This window comes from Labeo rohita, chromosome 18 (genome assembly GCF_022985175.1).
Source record: "Labeo rohita strain BAU-BD-2019 chromosome 18, IGBB_LRoh.1.0, whole genome shotgun sequence".
NCBI lineage: Eukaryota > Metazoa > Chordata > Actinopteri > Cypriniformes > Cyprinidae > Labeo > Labeo rohita.
Genome location: NC_066886.1, coordinates 5,948,939 through 5,971,491, shown reverse-complemented (window position 1 = coordinate 5,971,491; position 22,553 = coordinate 5,948,939). Strand labels below are relative to the sequence as shown.

The following is a 22,553-nucleotide window of genomic DNA, read 5'->3' as shown; positions in this document are numbered from 1 at the left end:
ACAGCTGAGATCAGATTGGCGTTTGCACACATTGAACGTAGGCCAATAAGTTGTCATGATAACACAAATAAGCTTAAAATTTCCAAGCTATCAACACGAACATGAGAGAGGTGGAAAATCTGTAAAGGTGACGTCGTTAAACCTTTGGTACGTACAAGCTGAACTCTCTAGGTACTTCATTCTCGAGATGTTTTTGAAACACGTAATGACATTTGACTAAAGCACGCAGTCTTAGTAGACTTGGACAGGGTCCTAACATTTCTCCACCCTATGTCTCTGCTCTCCTTGCACACAAACATAACCATCTGCCAGCAGCCTCAAAGCAAGAAATTCTGGCAGGGTGCACTTAAACACCAGCAGGTCTGTAGATTCGTTTATGTTTTCTGATCCTTTTTTTATTCTGTTTTGAATTCTGAATTTCACATATACACAGCATTTCACCAATTAATTCTTTCCATTTCTTAGTTTTTAGCTACCTCCCTGCATGTCTGCAATCTTGTTTAAACAACCACGTTAGGAATGGGTCATGGGGCGTCAAGAAGCTGAATAAATTCTAGGACTTAACTATCAGATCCCTAGAGTGCAGGGTCAAGGACGGGGCATTTCTGATCAATATTTATAAGACAAAAAATCCTCTCCAAAATAAAACCCCATTCGAGTTAATGCCTCACTAGCTGACGTTAATCTACTCTGCAAACAGTTTTAGGTCAGAGCCCCGCTGAAAAATCCCAGCTAAGCAATGAAGTCTACAGAGATTTATCTGCAGTTCTGGAGCTTTATCTGGACCCCTCAAGGGAATCAACTCTCACATCCCTTCATAGCAGTAGTCTGTAAATTACATCTAGATGAAAAATATTTAAAATGTGCATTGACAAATCCACTACAAAGATTAAATGTTCTTTCCCAAGTACTATCAGAGACAATATAATGAGGAGAAAATGGATCTATAACATTTCTTATATATGGAAGGAGACATTTAGCAGAATGTTTGAGCTGCTTATTTCAATTCAACAGAAGTGGATGGGAACTAAGGTTTGTCAAACTCTAAAAAAGGGCAAACAATCGCTGTAAAAGTAGCCCAGACAACTCAAATATGCAAATTTAAGTCATTATTTGCCAAATATTTGTCTTACAGCTAGGGCTGTCAGTAACGATTATTTTGATAATCGAGTTATTGTTTACAGATAATTATAATCAATTTGTCTGTGGTACTAAAAATAGACCTAAGCAAAAAATAGCCTTTAAAATTACTTTAATAGCAATGAAGCGATAATAATTAGCTCAAATAAAGTTTTAAAAGCAAATACTCATATGGTTTTAATAAACAAAACTGTTAAAATACATAATGTATTATAAAAAATAGAGCTAATGTACATTAGGCATTATAACAAATGACTGTAGAGGGCAGAAAAGGCCTGACGTGTGTTTTTACACTTTCTTGCACAATCTAATCCTTGTTTAATATTGACTAAATGACATTTAATTCAAATGTCTACTTAATCTTGAATATTTGGCCATTTCTTTACATCAGAAATGCTACAACCACTGTAATTTCTTATATATGTGGACATCAAATGTATAATGTTTGAGCTTTTATTTTGAAATCGCAATGAACAGTTAGCATATTGAGAAAGATATTGATGTATTCTCCTGTGTTTGTGTAGGTTACATTAAGCTCAAACGCACAACAGATGGCGTTTGAGACTCTTCACAGATGAAAATAATAACAGTTTGTGTGGAGCAGCATTTACTGTGAACGAAGCCGCTCTGGCACACACATACGTAACCTACACACATGAAAATATTAAAGCGTATATATATATATATATATATATATATAACGTGCATTGTACGTATTAATTTAATAAAATAAATCATATTGTTTGTGAAATTACAAAAGAATTATGCTTGATTATTATGCATGATTTGTAAATGGGTTAAATATATCATGCAACCTCGAAAAACGGTCTAATAATGCATTTCATGGATTCTCGTCCGTGAAATGCGCCACTTCTGCTATTTTGCCGGTTACTTAATATGGGCAAAATGCAATTAACGATTTTTAAAAAATCAAGTACTTAAATTTAAACAAGGAATCGTGACAGCTCTACTTACAGCTGCGGTCACCATTTACTCATTGTATTTCATTGTATATTTCTGATTCGAAATATGTTGAATCGTAAGCTTCACAAACAGTTTTAGAAATTTCAGACTATTCCCATTCAAGTACAAAGAGGCTTTACTTCCATGACTGAAAGGACCGTTGCCAAAATGGCCACAGAGTGAACTTCTTATAAGTCAAATTGTATAAGCTTGTAGCGTAACGCTACACTTCTGCGGTTCACTGATTGTGGTGGCTTAATAATTATTCTTATAAGAAACGTAGACTCCCTGTGGAAACATAAAGAAAGAATTGTCCATTCAGTTCAATCTTTACATTGTGCTGTACAGTTCAGCAAGCTATTTCAGCCTTACAGGTACATCATTTATCTTCAAGCAACAGGAAAGCATAAAGGTTGATGAGTGAAATACAAACCTATGAAGTAATGCACAATTTGAGGGGTTGACAAATGAAGGTACCCCCAGCTATTCGCCAGAAACTGGGTCACACATTTAAAGCTAATGTCACAGAGCAAGACTTCTCTTAAGATTTCTCAGACAGTAAAGGATTATACTCTTAGGTGTAATCAATATCCTGCCTGTGGCTTTGGGAAGAAAGCCAAACTAGTGGAAACTAGTGTAACTCTGTTGTACAGTGCATTAGAAAGACACATGACCATATTTATGACCTGCTTCTTTTACATGTGTTTAGAGAGCCACAGCCAACTGGGAGCCATATAGTTATAAATTCATTGTATGCCATACAGTTAGTTCTTAAATTGCTGTTATCCTGTTGCAAAACAAGGCTTTGTGTTTGCATGCTTCACATTCATGCATGTCTATACTACGATGCATGTCAAACACAAGAATAAATAACACTCATAAAACAATCAATAACCCTCACCCAAGACTCCCTGTGCTGAACGAGACTGTCTTTAATAAAAATATTTACACAACCTGAAGATAATATTTTGATGTGTTTCACTGGACATTGTCAGCTAGGAGTGATGCTTGCGACAGAAAGGTTATTGTTTAGCTCACTCCACAGGACATTATTAGATGTACTATATCTAACGCAGATCAGATGTTCCCCTTTCAGCCTTTCTTTAAGAGAAAAACAAGTGGGACTAACTGCCGATTGGCCTTGAGGTGTGCACGCACCCCTGCATTCTTCTGGATAATGACACACTCTGTTTTAAAGGAGTGCAGTGATACCGAACTGGTGCCGATGTTTTTATGAGAGCATCTGCTCAGATGATGGATTGTGAAAGACTGTACGTCTGTATCCTCTCAAACAGGGCCAAACATGGAGCGGAACAGCAAGTTTTAAGATCAAACTGACCCGTTCAGTGTAGCTTAATGGACTAGAACATCTCGTAAAAAAAAAAGCCCAGCAGGAACCAATATATTCTGTATAAATGCATATGATCTATCGATCTATTGATCTATCTATCTATCTGTTTTTTTCTTACTAATATTTGTTACTTTTTAGATTTATGCTTTAAAAAAACTATGGCAATGACAAATATTTAGTGATTTATTTTTCTTGTATAGTTGAGCTTCCCAGTAAATTTAGTTTGTTTAAGCAGCGTTTACTGTTTATGGAAGCCCATTTCCAAAACTGAATAAAAAAATAAAAAAGGTTATTGTGACCTTTTATTTCAATTCTGACTTTTTTTCTTAGCATTTGCGAGATATAAATTCACAATTGCGACATATAAACTCACAATTCTGACTTTTTTTCTCAGAATACCATGATATAAACTCAGTTGCAAGAGTCAGAATGGCGAGACAAAAACTTTTATCCTGCAAATGCGAGTTTATATCATGTAATTCTGACTTTATTTGCAAGTTTATATCTTGCAATTCTGACTTAAACTCACAATTCTGACTTTTTTACTCAGAACTGTGATATAATCTCACAACTGTGAGAAATAAAGTCAGAATTACGATATAAACTCGCAATTGTAAGTTATAAAGTCAGAATTGCAAGATATAAACTCACAATTCTGACTTTTTCTCAGAATTGCGTGATATAAACTCAGTTGCGAGAAATAAAGTCAGAATTGCGAGAAACTTTTTCTTGCAAATGTGAGTTTATATCTTGCAATTCTGACTTTTTTCTCAAAATTTTGAGATATACACTCACAACTGCGATGTATAAAGTCAGAATTGCAAGATATAAACTCACAATACTGACTTTTTTTCAGATTTGCGTGATTAAACACAAATGCGAGAAATAAAGCCAGAATTGTGAGATATAAACTTACATTTTGACTTTTTTCTCAGAATTGTGTGATATAAACTCACAATTGTGAAAAATAAAGTCAGATTTGCGAGACAAACACTTTTTTCTCACAAATGCAAGTTTAGGCCTATATCTTGCAAGACTTTTTTCTCAAAATTGTAAGATATAAACTCACAGTTCTAACTTTTTTCTCAGAATTGCATGATATAAACTCACAATTGCAAAAGTCTCATTTTTTTCTTGCAAATGCAAGTTTATATCTTGCAATTATTACTTTTTTTCTTAGAATTGTGAGATATAAACTAGCAATTGCGAGGTATGAAGTCCAAGTTTGAGGGCGAAAAAAGACTGATATGTTCTCAGAATTAATATTGCAAATATAAACTCACAATTCTGAGAAAAAAAAAGTCAATGAGTTTATAGCATGCAAATCCAAGGAAAAAGTCAGGTCTGCAATTTTACACTGGAAAAAAAAAAAAATATATATATATATATATACATTTATATATATATATAGCTCAGTCACAAATCATAATTTCTAGCACAAGTCAGGCAGCTCTCTGTTCTCTCCTCTCATTCACGTCATTCACGCCAACTCAGCGGCTAAAATATGGCAAGCTGAGGCACAGCATGTAGGATTTTTATGCTAAAGAAACTAAAACTAAACAGACGGCCCAGCAGAGTCACTCATATTTTTATTGGTGTGAGTTTCCTGATATGGATGAAGGTCTGTTTCAGTAGTCCTGGCATGCTGTGGGTCAGTCTTTACGGAGCTATATAAGTTTTATTTGCCTCAGTGGCATAAAACAAACACTGCATTCAGTTAACTCCAAATCGAGGCAGGCATTGAGCACAGAAGAGAATGAAAGAAAAAAACAAATGGAGAGAATTTTATCTTTTCTTGTTGGTTTAATGTCTAAAGGATACTTTATCACTTGTCAGCACTTATCAAAAACACGTTCTGGAACAACATATCTAATCAAAGTTTCTACTGATGTTGTAAAGCACAGTGCAGATTTATCATGCATCTACGACTGTAGACAAAGCATGTATGACTTTTAACAATTCATGTGTCTTAAATGAGTAAGGACACGTTACTTTTAACAATTGTTTCTTTTACTCCTCACTTGCTTTATAACATCATAGGTTTATCTTGCCCTGAACTCCCACCCATAATACACAGCATAAGCATGTGTGCGTTTGAGAATGTGGCACTGCTATGGTATTGTCAGCGTAACACCAGCGATAAGCTAAAATGTGCTGTGCTCGTGGGATCGCTGTTGAGATCAGAGAGTTAACGCCTTATTGACTTATCAAACCTTTGAAGCCGCAGCTGCAGTCGAGCGATCAAACACAACCACAGGTAGAGGGAGGGAGGGCACTCACAGCATGAAACGGTGGTTAGCAAATACCACAAAAGATGCAGACGTTACAGTGAAGTACTGGGTCCAATCCCAGACCTTAGTAGACAAGTCCTTATTTAACCTCTTATTATGAAACGGTCATTTTGTCCTAGAACTTCTGACGCAGCAAAATATACAGCACAATGCTCATAAACAAACAAATGCAGGTGTACATGCAAAGCATATTAATGTAGTAACAGCAGTGGTTCAACCGCTATTTTATTAAGCTATGAGAATACATTTTGTGCACAAAGAAACACCTTATTCAGCAATTCTTCTCCTCCAAGTCACCTATTCTCGTAGCTTCGTAAAATTATGGTTGAACCACTGATGTCACATGGACTATTTTAACTATGTCCCTGGAACTATTACAGTTACAGCGCTGTCTATAGAGGACCAGAAAGCGCTCGGATTTCATCAAAAGTATCTTAATTTGTCTTCCGTAGATGCACGAAGATCTCACGGGTTTGGAACTACATGAGGGTGAGTAATTATAAATTAATAAATTCATTTTCGGGTGAACTATCCCTTTAATGAAACAAACAGCAGCAGGATTATTAGGATGTTGTCACTTTAAAAACTAATGTACGAACCTAATATATTAAAATAAGTGAGTTTATGCTCACTTAAAACAACCTACTGTGTTTACATGAATAATTACCACAGTAATTCTGACATATTTTTGTGTTTATTTGACTATTTAAGTGCAATAAGCTGCAAAAAACATACTGAGTTCTCTTTCACGGCTTATTGCACTTGAATGGTTAAAATAGCTTCAGTGTTTGAGCTGGCAAAGATTAATCTTTCAAATTTTTCCAAGTGGTTGCATGTTGTTGCCAAAGCACTGCAATCTGTTTGCTGTGGTGCTCTGAGTGGCTGCTAGATCATTGCTAAATGGTCACCATTAATTAGCATCTGAAATTCATTAAAATGAGATAAGACAATGTACACTACCAGTCAAAAGTTTTTGAACAGAAGGATTTTTAATGTTTTTAAAGACATATCTTCTGTTCACCTGTTATTTATCCAGAAATTTTGAAATATTTTTACTATTTAAAATAACTGTTTTCTATTTGACTATATTTTAAAATGTAATTTATTCCTGTGATTTCAAAGCTGAATTTTTAGCATCATTACTCCAGTCACATGATCCTTCAGAAATTATTCTCATATTCTGATTTGCTGCTCAAAAACCATTTTTATTATTATTATTATTATTATTATTATGTTGAAAACAGCTGAGTAGAATTTCTTCAGGTTTCTTTGATGAACAGAATTTCAGAATAACAGTATTTATCTGAAATATAAATCTTTTGTAACATCATAAATGTCTTTATCATCACTTCTGATCAATTTATAGCATCCTTGCTAAATAAAAGTATTAATTTCTATAATTTCTTTTAAATGTTTTGATTTCAAATATTAAAAATATTTCACAATATCACTGCTTTTGCTGTATTTTGGATCTTGATGAGCAGAAGAGACTTCTTTAAAAAAATATTAAAAATCTTACTGTTCAAAAACTTTCGACTGGTAGTGTATATATGTACAGAAGTCTATAGATTAAAGACAAAAAAAGCAAAGATAATATTTTTTCTAAAAAGGAATTACTTGGTTTACAGCCATTAAATATAGCTTCATATAAAAACAGTAGATGTCTATGGCATATATCATCATTTAGATAGCTAAATGTATGTGTGCGGGTGTGCTCCTGGTAAATACAATATACAAAACGTGCATACTGCTACTGCGATATGCAGCAACTCCCTTATGTACACCCAATCAGTCACATACTTAGTCTAAATATTGACCTCATACAAGTGAGTTGTAAACCTCTCATCACACTCCTACATGTACTTCACAGTGTATCCTTTAAAAATGACAAACGCTCCAGCAGATGTTAAAAATAAATACATGGAAATTCAGCAAAACACTAAAGATTTAATAGATAATTTTAGAAAGAAATCATCTGCATACAGCAATGTAAAAGCTTTCTGGAATAAACAGACTGTTAAATAAAGTCACACAAGGACAAATTTTACCTTTGTAGCCAAGTTTAACTCTTGGCACGCTCTCCTTCATACAGTCCACCTCCGGCAGAGAGAAGAAGAGCATCACCAATGTAGACCACCAGACACTGACGAGCCGCCCCATCTGGAGACGCTGATGTCTGCTCCTCTGTCTCTGTTTGTCTGGATCCTCGGCAGTTTTCATGATGGGAGAGGAGACTTCTGCTACTGCGGACCTGTGATGGAGTGGACAGTTAGTCATCTAAGGGAGTGGCTGGGCATCTTTGTGGGAGGTGTGTGTGTGTGTGTGTGTGTTTGAGGTCTTGTTAAATCCCAAGCAAATGTTCAGCTGCTTTACTGTGGTCTCTTTCAGGCATGTCTATGCATTTTAGCAGCTCCGCATCAGCTGCTGCTCTATTCAAGTCTTTTCTTTTGTCCACCAACACACATACTTTCTCCCTCTCTTTCTAAATCTGTTTGTCTCTAAATAAAAGGTCAGCTTGATGAGGGCAGCCACTTTCAGCCTTCTTTCAAATGCCTTTCTTTTATTTTCTCACACCATCTTTCATCTGCTCTGTCTTCGTCTCGCCTTCTCACTTCTTCAACAAACAGCGTTCTAAGCGCTGAACGGCTGGGGTGACGATCATGTCTGAATCTCTGCTTCATTAGTCAACAGACTGCCATGAAATTGTGGGAGAGAGTGAGAAAACTGTAGTAGTCTGTCTTCATTAGGAGGTTTCCTTCAGCAGGGAATCATTTAGAACCAGGAATCACACACTCCAGACCAGGGGCTCTCAAAACAATCCTATTATTTTGAGTGAAAAGGGGGCATGGAGGGACTTATACTATGTTGTCCAACAAGCAACTAGTGAGTTTACGTAGATTATTAGCAGTGTTCCTTTAAAGGAAGTGAATTAAGAGACTTCTCAGCGAGGGTTTGAGCGTGCTGACAGCGTGCTGTGCTTTGGCATGCTGACAATAAAATCCTCCCCGAGACGCTTCCTCTCTAATTTCAACTTTTAAAGCACCACTTTTTCCAATGCAACAAATCTTAGAACAAATTAACCATCGTTGACAATAAATTTCAAAAGAATTACTGTCAGACTTCAAATCACCTACTGAGCAATGTTGCCATTATTGTGCAGTAAATCTCTATATTGTGAGGACTATGACAGTTCTGTGCAATAAACGGTTGGTGCTGGGTTATTTAATTAGACCCAATTTGCGCTGATCATCATTTATAATCAGTAACCAAATGGTGTTGGGTTGAAAAATGTTTTCAGTGTGTATTTAATCTGATTTCATGACAAAAACGTGAAAATGTATGTTTCGTGACATATTTGATGTGAAATGTCCACTGAGTGGCACTAAAAGATTGTTTATTTTCTCCAGAACAGATGAACGTACATATGGTACGTTTTATGTGATGATGGTTTTGTATGCGTCACTGCAGTTCTGACTTGAAATGTCCATTGAGTGGCACTATAACTCTAATGCTCCATGACGTTTTAAAATAATGTACCATGTGCACTACACCAAAATGGACCATTATCTCACTTCCTATATCCGGTAAGCGAAGCAGTGTATCCCCACTTCCGGTCCTATCACAACGCAATGAAAACTAATGCGAGAATCCTCTCTTTCCTTTCTTTCGCCGGTGTTACTGCAGTGTTCCTGGCTGCTTTTATTGTAAACAATGACGCACTGCCTCAGTTTTCACGATTTCCTGACACAACAAGGATGAGATGCGTGGGATGAATCAAGGTCCTTCTAAAATATTATCCGGGAGCATGTTCGCGTGGGGTATGCATTTTGAAACTGAGGATGTTTAGGCCTACATCTCATATCACCTGCTGAAATGTTCCTATTAATATATTTCTTTTCCAAACGCTCTTCCACAGCGTGATTTGAGTATTATTTAAGAATTTTGGCATAAACGTGAATTGCATACAGTGAAATGACTGTGAATGAAAAATGACAGAATAAAGACTAAAATTTAATACAAATTAATAAATATGTTGATTCTGATCTTATTCATCAGGTCTCACACACACTGCAGCACTGACCCAGTGTGGTGAAATCACGCATGTTTACGAGCCATGGGTTTCTCAGATCAGTACGTTGGATTAAAATTACAAGTTCCGTTGCGTTTGGAAAATTGTGTGCACAGTAATCATCAGAATATTTCTTCGCCTGTCTCTGAAAATGTCCGGATTTTGAAATCAACCTGCAGATCCTCATTTTAACATAACCGGAAAAATAGATACACTGCTTCCACAAGCGCTTCCGGTGTTCAATTCCGGTGCGATAAAGGTCCATTTACCCGACAGTATAAACAAAAGCAAATGTGATGTAAAAAAGCAATTGCAAGCAAGCGTTTTAGCTTGTTTTTCGCTATCTCATCTTTCAGCTCTTTCATCATGAGTCATGTTTTTCACAGGATTCGTCCCCAAAGAATTCCACATCCTAAGTCCAGCTCTGTGCCAGTTGAGCTACCAAGCAAGCTTTTTACATCCGGAAACTGGAAACTGCAGTGATATGTATTTATTGGTATGTATTTCGCGACTTTTGCAAAAAAGTTCCCACAGGTAAGTTTTCGTAATGAGATCAGGTAGCGTTTTTAAAGCTTAATGCTTTGGCCATAGAAGTGCTATTTTGGTTAGCAGAAGCAAAAAATGAGCCAAATAACTGGTTACATTTAGTCTACCCAAGGTAGTCCATATTTATTCATCATTGTTCACTGAATGTATAGAAAGCAACTTCAATTAACAAGTCGTAACTGTTGATTTGCCATTAATTTCTTCACTTTTTCCTCACTCACACATCGTCTTTACAATTGCTTGCACTTTTGTCCAGTTTCCTGTGTTGTTACTGTAATTATTCTGCATGTGTTACATGACTTTTATTTCTAATCCATTTTGGGTCAATTTTAACCCAGCAGTACAGTCACTTAAAAACAATAGCTAGCTGAGTTAAAACAACAACCCAGCATGTTGGGTCAAACACTGAACCCAACCCAGCTGGGTCAAAACAACCTAGCACTAGGTAATTCCCTTTTTTATTTAGCAAAAATGACCCAAACTGGGTCATTTCTAGTGCAGACTATTTTATTTGTTGAACATCAGTTAGCCTATTGAATTTATTGAATTAACGCAAATAGTATTTATATATTTCAATGACCTACTGCAACCCAAGCACATAGTTTTAGACATCTGATAAAGACATACATTGCCACTAAGGAATGTTCCTCTAATACTGCACATTTATCAGCAGCAGACAAATATATCTCTAACTCTAAAATAAAGATAAGTCAGATTTGTCTGTTTATTTAAAGAACAAGGCGGCATCACAGATAGCTTTGATTATGATGGATCATACTTCATTTGTGACATGTAGAGCAGATTTAAAGGGGCTGAGGGAGCTATCTCAGAGAGCAAATGTCACGAGGATATCAGCACGGGGGCTCTTGGGTAATGCTTGAGACTTATAAGTTCATATATCAAACAATAAAACTTCTTTCCAAAGTTTTTTTTATGTTTTCATCCTCCTCCACAAAGACACATTTTTCCTCTCCTTTGTCATCACAGCTATTGTCTCTTGCAAACATCTCCTGGACGGCTTCCTACACCTACCACAGACATAGTCCACTACATTATTTTACAAAAGGTCAGTCCAAGTTCATTATTATGAGCTCAGGTTACGTATTTGTGTTATTCTTGGCAGGGGTCAATCTTTTCGCTGTGGTCGTAGTCGTGTGCAAGGGTTACCCCTTGCTCTGTGTAAATAATGTTCATATCAACATAACCACACGCAGACACGAAGGCCATGTTATGTTTTCATAATCATAACATGCAATGAAAATTTGTCTTCGCTGCATTACGAGTAACTCGTATTATGTTCAAGGTGGCAGCTGGACTCTGTAAGCCCAACATTGGTTTTTAGGGAAGATAATAATATCCTATCATTTGACACCATATTTGTCTGGCTTCAATATTTTATATAGCCCAGTTACATTATATTACATTTACCTCCCTTGGATTTTAGCTCCCATGGCTGCAAGCTGTAGTGCTACTGTTTTGTTCATTAAAACAGAACAATTTGAAAGCTAAAAAAATATTGTTATAAAAAGCAGAAATATGGTTTTGTTGCTGCCAGAAATAGTAAAAAAAAAAGGGTCTGATTGAACTGAAATGAGGCTAAATTAGTTTGGCAGCATTCATTTGTTATTTCAAATGATTCTAATTGTACTCTAATGACTGAAGCTGAATTATTCAAAATAAAGCAAAGGCTATTTATGCTAAGTGTAAAAAAGACAAAGACTGTTTACATTGAGTGTAAGTTGTAGATACTGTTTGCACCAAGTGCAAATAGCAACAAACAGCCTTTGAAGAGTTTATTTGCAAAAACCGATAACTCTGTTTTTTACAATTTTCAAAAATCATGTTTTTTTATTATGTTATCATGTTTTTATTGTGTTAGTTAGCTGTATTTTTTGTTATTTTTACTTTATACTAAAATAACCCAACTGCAGTTGAAATTAATTAGAATGCACAATGATAAAACAAGATTTTTGAAAATGGTTAAAAGCGGATCTTCATTTCTTTACACTTTTATAAGTGCAAATAGTATGCAAGCCTGTTTTTACCACTGTACAAAAAATAAAAAAGGTTATTGCAACTTTTTGTTTCCCACTTCTGACTTTAAAAAACACAATTGCGAAAAATAAAGTCAGAATTGCATGATATAAACGATCAATTGTGAGTTACAAATAGAGTTATAATATATAATGTATAATTAAGAGTTAATTGTGTATAATTGAGTTATAATTGTGAGAAAAAAAAGTTAGTCAGAACTGTGAGTTATAAAGTCCAATTCTGAGTGGAAAAAAACACTTAATAACTCGCAATTGCATGTTATAAAGTCAGAATTGGGAATTGGGAAAAAATTCTGAATTGTGAGTTTATAACTCGAAATTCTGACTTTATCTCTTAGAATTGTGAGATATAAATTAAAAAATGTGAGTTATAAAGTCAGAAATCAAGTCAGAATTCCATGATATAATCTTGCAATTGCGTAACATAAATTTGCAATTGCGAGTTATAAAGTCAGAATTGGAAGACATAAACTCGCAATTCTGAGAAAAAAATTCAGAATTCCAAGAACTTGGAATTTGCGAGAAAAAATAGCAGAATTATGCAATAAAAAGTCGCAGTTGCCTTTTTTATTTTTTATTCAGTGGCTGAAACGGGCTTCCATAAAATAGTGACAGATGCTACTCAAACAAAATGTAAATGCTTTTGTTTGTGTTTGCTGGGGCTTATTCATCCCAATGGTCTTGGACTTCATATGGACATATACTAGTGTAAAAATAAATGTCTTACTATTCATATTTCTATTATTATCAGAAAGTATTAGTAGTAACAGCTGTGATCATGTGATCTCAACATGGCATTTTAGTTGCATGGTCTGTAACGTAAACGTAAAACTGCTGAAAATTTCTAAAAAAATTAATGCTTGGGAAATAAAAAATCAGTTTAAAGTATAACTATGTTAAGTATTTTCAGTGAATAAATAAACGCAGTGACTTCCACTGTATGCATTTACTCGCTCAGGCTGACATAAAAAGTTGTTCGTTTACAAAAAACACCATTTATTCCAGTCATAACTCTACTAAAACCTGTGCATATGTGATTCCGTGACCTGGTAATGTGTATACAACCCATTTTAATACCTATAACGAAAACATTTGTAAAATCTTATTTCCCTTATTTGTTGTAAATACATTACATTTGCCTAAGGACATTACTGAATGACTGACATATGCAGCGAAAGGAAAAGCAGACCTTTACTTGAACTTGTTGAATAGTTTTCATATGACAGTTTGGACGGTCCTTTGGCCTCAAGCTAAACGCCCAATCACACAGCACGAAAGCAGACACACAGGCGATGTCATAACGATTCAGTCTCAAATTTCATTTCTAATATTCAACAACTGTTTCCTACAGTCTTTAAGTTTGACTTAAGGCAGTTTTTTTATATCCACAGCTGCTCATGAGAGTTATCATCATCATCAATGGATTGTTGTACTCTTGTCCGTTATGTTAAAGGCAACTGAAAAAGATATCAAGTATGGCCACATTGTTAAATTACAGTAAAAAAAAAGCTTTCAATTGTGTTCTGCAAATTTTTAACAGGGTGAAACTCTGTATTAGTCCTATTTGTTTGAGCCAAGTCCGTGTTTAATGATATGTTTTTAATCCCCCTTCTCATCTTTAAAGGAGGAAACGTTTTAGCTTTCATACCTGCACTTAGCTCAGAGAGAGCCAGGTGCATATCTAATGACAGAGAGCAGAAAGAAAGCGGTGAAGAAATTCCTCTCTGCCAACATTCCCAAACCTCATTATATTCCCGGAATACCTGACACTCTGTCTGTCTGTCTGTGAGTGACAGGTTTAGGGAATTATGGGTAATTCAATACATCCTGAGAGGAACCTCTATAGCCGTAATGGAGAGCAGACAAAGTGCTCGGCTAATGTCTCCCGTCGATTAGCTGTGTTTGGAGTGAACGGATTAAAAAATGTACTGTTACCCATACACAGGTGAAAAGGGGGCGGATGGTGTAAAGTTCAGGCCATGTGAAGGAAGGATAAAGACGAGGTGTTTGACATGGTTTGGTGTTTTTATCAAGAGTGTTCAGGTGTGTAAGGCCGCTGATAGGAGCCCTTTGAGGGAGACAAGGCTGAACGGAACATGTCAGTCAATCATGTTAACATACAAACATTCACACACTAAAACAGTACCAGTGAAAAACAGGAACTCAGGAAACACAGTTAGGGGAGTGGTGTGTCTAAAAACATAACAGATCTGTTCCAAAACCTATGTTTTTTTTTAGTGGCTCTACCCAGGTAGGTTTGAATTTAGTTCAAGGAAACTTTGTTTTTTTTGTTTGTGTGCAAGAAGATGGATTGGTTTTTATTGTTGTGCATCGTCAAAGTAACTTGCACTACATGGCTAACCTGCTCCAGAGTAGGTTTTATTCTGGGTAAGAGATTGAAAAAACCAAAACTAGACTGATCACCTTTGAGCAAAGTGACATATATAGGGTCCCAGGATTTCCATGATGCGGAAAACACGGAAGGAATCACTGAATCCAGTCATAAAATGGAATTTACTGCATAATGCAGAATGTCACAGAAATTTTGGATGAATAAATCAGAAGTACACTGTAAAAAATAATTTGTTGAGTCAACTTAAAATAATTTGTAACCTGGCTGCCTTAAAATTTTAAATTCAGTCAACTCAAAAAAAGTTTATTCAACTTGAAATGTTAAATTATACTAAGTGACAACTTAGATATTTGAGTTGAATCAACTTCAGATTTTAAGGCAGCTGGGTTACTTACCCCTCTGTTAAGTTTAGCAAACACAAATATCTAAGTTGTTACTTAGTACAACTTAACATTTCAAGTTGAATAAACTTATTTTAGTTGACTGAACTTAAAATTTTAAGGCAGCAGGGTAACAAATTATTTTAAGCTGACTCAACAAATTGTGTTTTTTATTTTTACAGTGTAGGTCAGTACACTTAAATCAAAGTTTTGTTTACTACACATGTACTGAAGCATGCGTGACGCTTGCCGTGTTTTCAGTCTGCTGCCTAAAATGAGTATGTGAACACATAAACATCGTCTTTAGAACTGCTCTGAGAGTCACTTCATGAGCATTTTACCATTTCTCTTAAGAAAAAAAACTATTGTCATATCATATAAGCAGAGAAACGTAAAGGCCTTCACAACAATCCATCAAAACAAAAGTTCTGTTAGTTAAAGTAATCTAATTAATGTAATAAAAGTTCTACTAATAGTTCTACTAATTCTACTAATAATACAATCATTATTAAAACACAATTTTATGGAATATTTACTAGAAAAAAAATGTAAATACACAACACAGGGTTTCTGACAAAAAACAAAAACAGTTTTTTATGAAATCAATTATTTAGAGATGCTTTTAATTATTAAAATTGGACGAAACCATTAAAGTGGAATCCGGAAAATTAATGGAAACACAGAATTTGTTAAAAATAAAACTAAATTTGAGTATAAAGAAACTTCAAAATGTATTTTTTATTAAACTTCTAATAAATTGCTGGTAATCGTTTCAAAAACTGTTAAAAGTTTCATGATTTCAATCAATTAGACATTCTTTTTGATTAATAAAATTTAACTAAAAACAGAGTCTACAAAAATTAAAATGAAAAACACTGAATCCAGAAAAAAAACTGAATTTTGAAAAAAAAAAAAAAAAAAAAAAACACCGAAATTTTTTTTATGGATTTCATAGGACCCTACATATATCTGATGCAATAAGGTTGCTCATCCTGTATCTCTTGCTCCAAATTGCTGCTAATTATTTTATATATTTTATATGAATTATATATAATATTTATCCATAATTATTACAGAAAAGTACCTATATTTTGAAAATTAAATATTTTTTTAAATTTTTTAAATTAATTTTAAATTAATTTTAAATTATAAATACATACATATAAGTACAAGGTTTAGAATACATAAAACTTTTACAACTGCTAAAATTTCATTTCTTTAAGTTTTATAAGCCTTTATAAATTAAATAAATTCTTTCAGCTGCTGCCTTAGGCCTTGTCCATACATTTTCATTTGAAACCGCATCTTTTTCTCTCCGTTTTGGCCTACCGTCTACACTGAGATGGCGTTTTTAAAAAAAAAAACATTGTGCTTTTTAAAATGCTCTCCAAAGTGGTTAAATTCGCTGGTTTCGCGTTGTAGTGTGAACTGTGAAAATTGAGGCTTTTGATCTCTTTATATTACAGTCTTGCAAAGATGACAGAAAATTTACTCACAATTGCTGTCCAGCGGCAAAACATGAAGCCAGTTGGGTTTTAGATCAAACATTTAGTGGTGAGCGAGCGGGACCTGGACGTGTCAGTGAATGATGAGATTTTCCATAAATAAAATGATCCTACCAGAAGAATTGCATGAAAACTAAATATGTCAGTTTCATCTGTATTATCTCAGTGAGGTTTTATGAGGTTTTACACATGCGCAGTAAAGCAAATTTAACGTTTTCTAATGTTTCAGTGTGGATGAAAAATGCAAACGACTTTTGGAAAACGCAACTGTGGATGGAGAGCATTTCAAAACGAAAACGCTGTATCCGAATTAATGTGGACATGGCTTTAAAAGTTCATGGAAGTGTGTATGTTTTCCTGCTCTGTATATTTGTTCTAGTTCATTATATTTTTCATCTTCAGAAATGAAGTGAACTCTAAACTTACTCTGAAGCTTCAAGTTATACGTTTCTACAACGAGCTTTGTGTAACTGGCCACTACTAAAATGGCTCACTAAATTATACCTCAATTCGTGAGGTGTGCCATTCATTTTCTAAACAATCAGATGATTTTCATATGGTGGACAATTATAAAAAGAGATTTACACTCAAGAGGAACAATGAGAAACTGAAGTAACATGACATGTGCCAACCACACCCTAGCAACCACCTGGCAATCATCTTTTGACGGCTGCTTTTGCACAGCAAACACCGCTTTTTCTTTATAAAAATGAAAAGGCTTTTCGGCACAGCCTTCTGCCTTCTAAATGAGTCAAGAAACCTGGGCTTTAAAAGAATCAAGGTTAGTTTGTCTTACTGGCTCATATACCGCTGATGTAGTGAGGAGAGACAGTGAGGCGAGACAGGCAGCGAGAAAATGTACGAGAGAGAGACATAAGTCTCAGAAATCAGTCGCACTTCTGTGCTAGAGCCTTTTAACACCCAGGTGGCACTATGCTCCATGGACGTACAGTAAACACACTTAGACACGGACACACACATGCAGCAGCTAGAATCCGTCACTCTGCCACTTACTGCCCTACTTTGATTCTTCAGCAGAGGAAATCCAGCTCCCCACCCTTTCTGGAATCACGTTTTCCTCTCCAAAAATATGTCAGAGGTCCAGCTTGGTGAATTAAGCAAAGCAAAACATTATATTGAGAACACAGGTACAACTATACTTAACGCAGGCATGTGTGCCTGTGCATGCAAATGAAACAAAAACAGCCCTGCTCACGTTTAACCACATTTTTAAAAAAAGTTGAAATATCTTTCAATATAAATAAATGAACTGCTAATATTTATTTTAATCAATGCTTAATAAGAAACACACACGCATATAGTCTGTAAAGCGTGTATACGACATCTGTGGCTCATGACTGAGACTTTCTCTTGGTCTCACCCCATAAAACCGCAGGGTGTGTGAGGGAGAGTTTCCATAAAGTCTGTGTGCATCACAGAGAGGTATTATCCGGCACGTTAACACAGGGTAAACGCCACTGGGAAGAGAAAGAACCCCCTCTCATTCACTCAACTACTACGTTCTGGCTTGCTTTCATCCTCTTGCTGTTCTGAAGAAGCACAGAGTCAAGAATTAATGCCAATCCCAGCTCAGCTGTTGGCGGAGACGTGTGAGAAGGACCAGAGGCAGTCCGAGAATCCCCCATCTTTCATTCCCCTGACAGACACCACAGACACGCTTTTACTCCCATTACACATTCCTCACCAGCAAATCTGGCCAGTCATTTGAAAATAAAGCTTATCTGTTTTTATAACCTTATTAATCTTTTCCTTAATTTAAAGTCACCCACAAAATGAAAGTGGGAGTTTAATGGCTTTGATCCACGTTTTAAAGTTGATGCAGATGTATGCATTTAAAACTTAGAAGAAATTGTAAACAAAACCTACTGATGACCCACTGAGCCAAATGACACCCTAAGCCTTCGCCGTCCTCCTCCGAATCCACACTTTGGTGACGTAGTGCCACATAGACTGTCGTGCAGTACTGTCCTGGAGTCTGCAGTATGCACTTTTCTGAAACTTCAAATTACATCATACGCCCATCACAAGTCCCATTTCTCTAATATTGCCTGCCACAGACTAGAATTGGCAAATCAAATCACAATTCACAGCTGTGAAGAAAACCAATTGCCTATTAAATAAAACTGGCCACAGTAGAGCAAATTGCTTCTCAAATAATTTGTATAACCTTTAACCATACACCAATATTCATCTGACACACAGGCCTAGAAAACTACATCCGTATGCAGGGCAAAAAAAAAAAAAAAAAAAAAAAAAAAAAAAAAAAAAATATATATATATATATATATATATACATATATATACACTACCGTTCAAAAGTTTGGGGTCAGTACATTTTTATTGTTTTTTTTTTTGTTTTTTTTTTTTAAGAAATTAATACTTTTATTCACCAAGGATGTATTAAGATAATAATTAAAAGTTTATTAAAAGTTAATAATAAATAATTTACAATTTATAATTTAGCTTTTCATCACAGGAATAAATTCTATTTTAAAGTATGTTAAAATAAAAAAAACATTATTTTATATTGTAAAAACATTTTGCAATATTACTGTTTTTTTTCTATATTTTTAATCAAATAAATGCAGCCTTGATGAGCATAAGAGACTTCTTTAAAGACTATTACAAGTCTTACTGACCCCAAACTTTTGAACGGTAGTGTGTATATATATATATATATATATATATATATATATAATATCACTTTAATTAATGGTGAAAACTAATTCAGTTAAATATATGTATTATTGTATATACAGATAAAATTAATATATTTATAATAAATAAAATTATAATGTAAATAAAACGTGTATCTATATGTAATTATTTTATTTATATAAGTATATATTAATTATTTAATTAATAATTATAAATAAGCAATATATGCATTGTATTAATATATTAATTAAATTACCAATTAAAATACGTAAATAAACACATTCATAATAGAATATGTACATAAAACAATGTAAATAAAAAATTAAATACAATAGCAAGCATGCATGCTGGTAAATGGATGTGTGCTTTTGTAATGATGCTGTTATACAATAGCTTCACGCACTTGTTAAAGTCAAATATTGGCTTTACACTAACTTGCCACTGCCAGTAATGTTTAATAAAGCGCAGCTGTGATTTAAATATTCTGAAATGAAAAATGTTTCCTATCACCTAAACATGATTGGAGAAGAGAAAAAGGGAGAGCCATGCTTGATTAACAGCTTCAAACACCATCACTGCAAATATTTACCCTCATGAGAGCAGCAATTAATTTTACACGCTGAAGTCTGGTGTAGGCTATCTTTATTATAAATGTGATTAAAAATATACATAATCTTATATAATATGTAACATAACATAATTACTTTTGACTATAGTCCGTCATAAAAGACACAAACTGTCATTTATCCTCTGTGAAACTTCATGGAAATAAGTTTAAACTGCTGAAGATGACGTTTTAATGAACTTTTTTTCTCAATATCGACCGATGAAATGCTATAAAATACTGAAATATTAATAATAAGCGCGTACCTGTGAGAGCTGGTGTCTGTCGTTATTTTCTGGAAGTCTGAGGCGCAGTTTGACACTTCAAGATCCGTTATTATCCAAAGTCATGCTTGAAATGTCTAAAGGACGTGTCCGCTGTTCCCAAACTAAGCTCTCTTCAACTTAATGAGGGGGGACACATAAAACGAAAACAAATAAAAAGACTAATGAACTGTTCTCTCTATGTGACTGGGCTCTGTGAATTTGGCTGAGGCATCCGCGTCTGTGGGGCTCGTGGCTGCTGGCTCGAGCTGAGAGCGCCAATTAGCGCCGCGTGCTGGGAGGGGAGGGCGGGAAGCGCGAGAGAGCGGCGCACGGTTCAACATAGTCACGCTTTTTCCGTGGGTTGGAGATACTGTCATTTGTGGTGAGAACTTTAATCGATTTTATTTTGGAAGCTAGAAACTATCCTAATCCTAACCTTACTTTTCAACGCGGAAGTAAGCCGTTTTCTGTAAATGAGCGAGACTTTCGGTTCATTAGCCGCTGTAGGGAAATAGCAAAGAATAACTGGAGTAAAAGGTAAAACTGTTTGCACTACACACCAGTGTGTTCATATTTTAGATAATACATGAAAATAATATGGTAAGACACACCAGTCTGCAATGCCAAGCAGCAAAACCAGCTGTTTTATACAGCTAAAAATAGGTGGATGCACATGACACAAAAGCCAAACTTTATATAATATTAATAAATCATACTATGTTCAGACAAACTTAAGTTTGGTCTTTTAGAAACACTGTTTTAATGCATTAAGCCACCTTAAGCATAGAAAACCGTTATAAGGATAACGCTTTAAAGGGATCATCAGATGCTAAGTTCACTTTTACATGTTGTTTGAACATTAATGTGTGTTGGCAGTGTATGTACAAATCTACCCTATAATGATAAAAATCAATGCAGTGGTTTTTAATTAATCTGTAAAAATAATATTCCCTTTTTCAAATCGAGCCATTCTCAGATGCCTGTCGTTGTGGCGTCACACCGACAGAGGCCGCTCCGATGATAGTTGATTGACATGAGCGTCTTACCTCAGATCAGTTGTAACAGTCTAACCTCTATGTTTTGATCCCGGAGCAGGGATGTGAGCTAGACAAGTATTGAGCGATTGAGGTGTTGTGTTGCTGGATGCAATAATGAACGCAGTGGTCGTCATTTACTACCGACATCTGAGCTGCTGAAGATGCAGTAGATTACGTTTGTTTGTGAAGGGAATGCACCTCCCGATCTACATAAATCCGTCTATGTCTGCGCAAATCATTTGTGATCCAGCTTCACTTACAGCAACACTGAGTATAAGGGTTTTTTTAAGAATCCTTGCGTTCGCCTTTCCTAATAATGTGCTAGTTAGCAAGTTTAGCGACTAAACGTGGCTAAAGTAAACATGCTCGTCACTCCACAGAGAGAAGAGAGGGGTAGGGCGAGCAGAGCTCATTTGCATTTAAAGCAGCCTTGACCAGAATGGGATGATTTTTGCAGAGCTGATTTTGGCAAGGTAAAAAGGGTGTTGTTTTACACTACCATTGAGAATTTTTAACCTAAGACCACAAAGAATCATATCAACTTGTGGAAAATGGGCATCTGGTGACCCCTTTAAATGAACCATGGTTTTACTACAAATAAAACCAAAAAACCATGGTTACTACAAATTAACCATGGTTTTGGTATTCTAACCATAGTTTAACCATGGTATTTGTAGTAAAACTGTGGTTTTACAAATTGTAATCAATAAAAAAAACATGGTTACTACACTTTTACTATAATAAAACCATGGTTTACTTTCGTAAACGGATAATTAAATTTGTATTATGGCTCATATCTGCTTCTCTGTACATAGTATGATTTATTAACAATCTTTATTGACTTATTCTTCAAAGCTGAGGCTATGGGTGAGACTTCATTAGCCGCCTTCCACCATGGCTGCATCCGAAAACATAGGCAGCTGACTTGTTGCCTCACTGCCTTATCCATTAATGACTTTGCAGGCAGTGTTTGCACATGAAGGCACTTCACAAAACTCATTTTAGACAGGCTTATGAGGCAGCATAACAGTTTAATGATCTACAACAAAATAGAATGAGCTTTGGTGATAACTAAGTGAATATTTAATAACTATAATACTGAGTTCTTGCTAGAAATAACATCAAAAGTGCAAAAAGTTGGTCAGAAACATACATCTACACATACGTAAATTTCAGACACTTTATTTTTTTTGCTCAGCCATCATTGAAATAAAACGCACAGGATTGTGGGATATCAAAGGCAGCGAAGGCAAAGCCTGCAACTTTGAGAAAACAAATCTTAATGACTAAAGCTATCACTTTTTAGAAGTCACTT

The 22,553-nt window shown here is 35.1% G+C and overlaps 1 protein-coding gene across 1 annotated transcript in view; it reads right to left on the bottom strand.

Moving 5' to 3' along the window:
• The window catches only part of sema3d (sema domain, immunoglobulin domain (Ig), short basic domain, secreted, (semaphorin) 3D), a 46,517-nt gene extending 26,051 nt beyond the window's left edge, over positions 1 to 20,466 (bottom strand). The window contains exons 1-2 of the mRNA XM_051135652.1: positions 20,202 to 20,466; positions 7,794 to 7,996 (exon numbers count right to left, since the gene is read on the bottom strand). Of these exons, the coding sequence (XP_050991609.1) occupies positions 7,794 to 7,965 (172 nt within the window). The 5' untranslated portion in view covers positions 7,966 to 7,996; positions 20,202 to 20,466. The remainder of the gene's footprint in view (positions 1 to 7,793; positions 7,997 to 20,201) is intronic.
• Between the last annotated feature and the right edge of the window lie 2,087 nt (positions 20,467 to 22,553).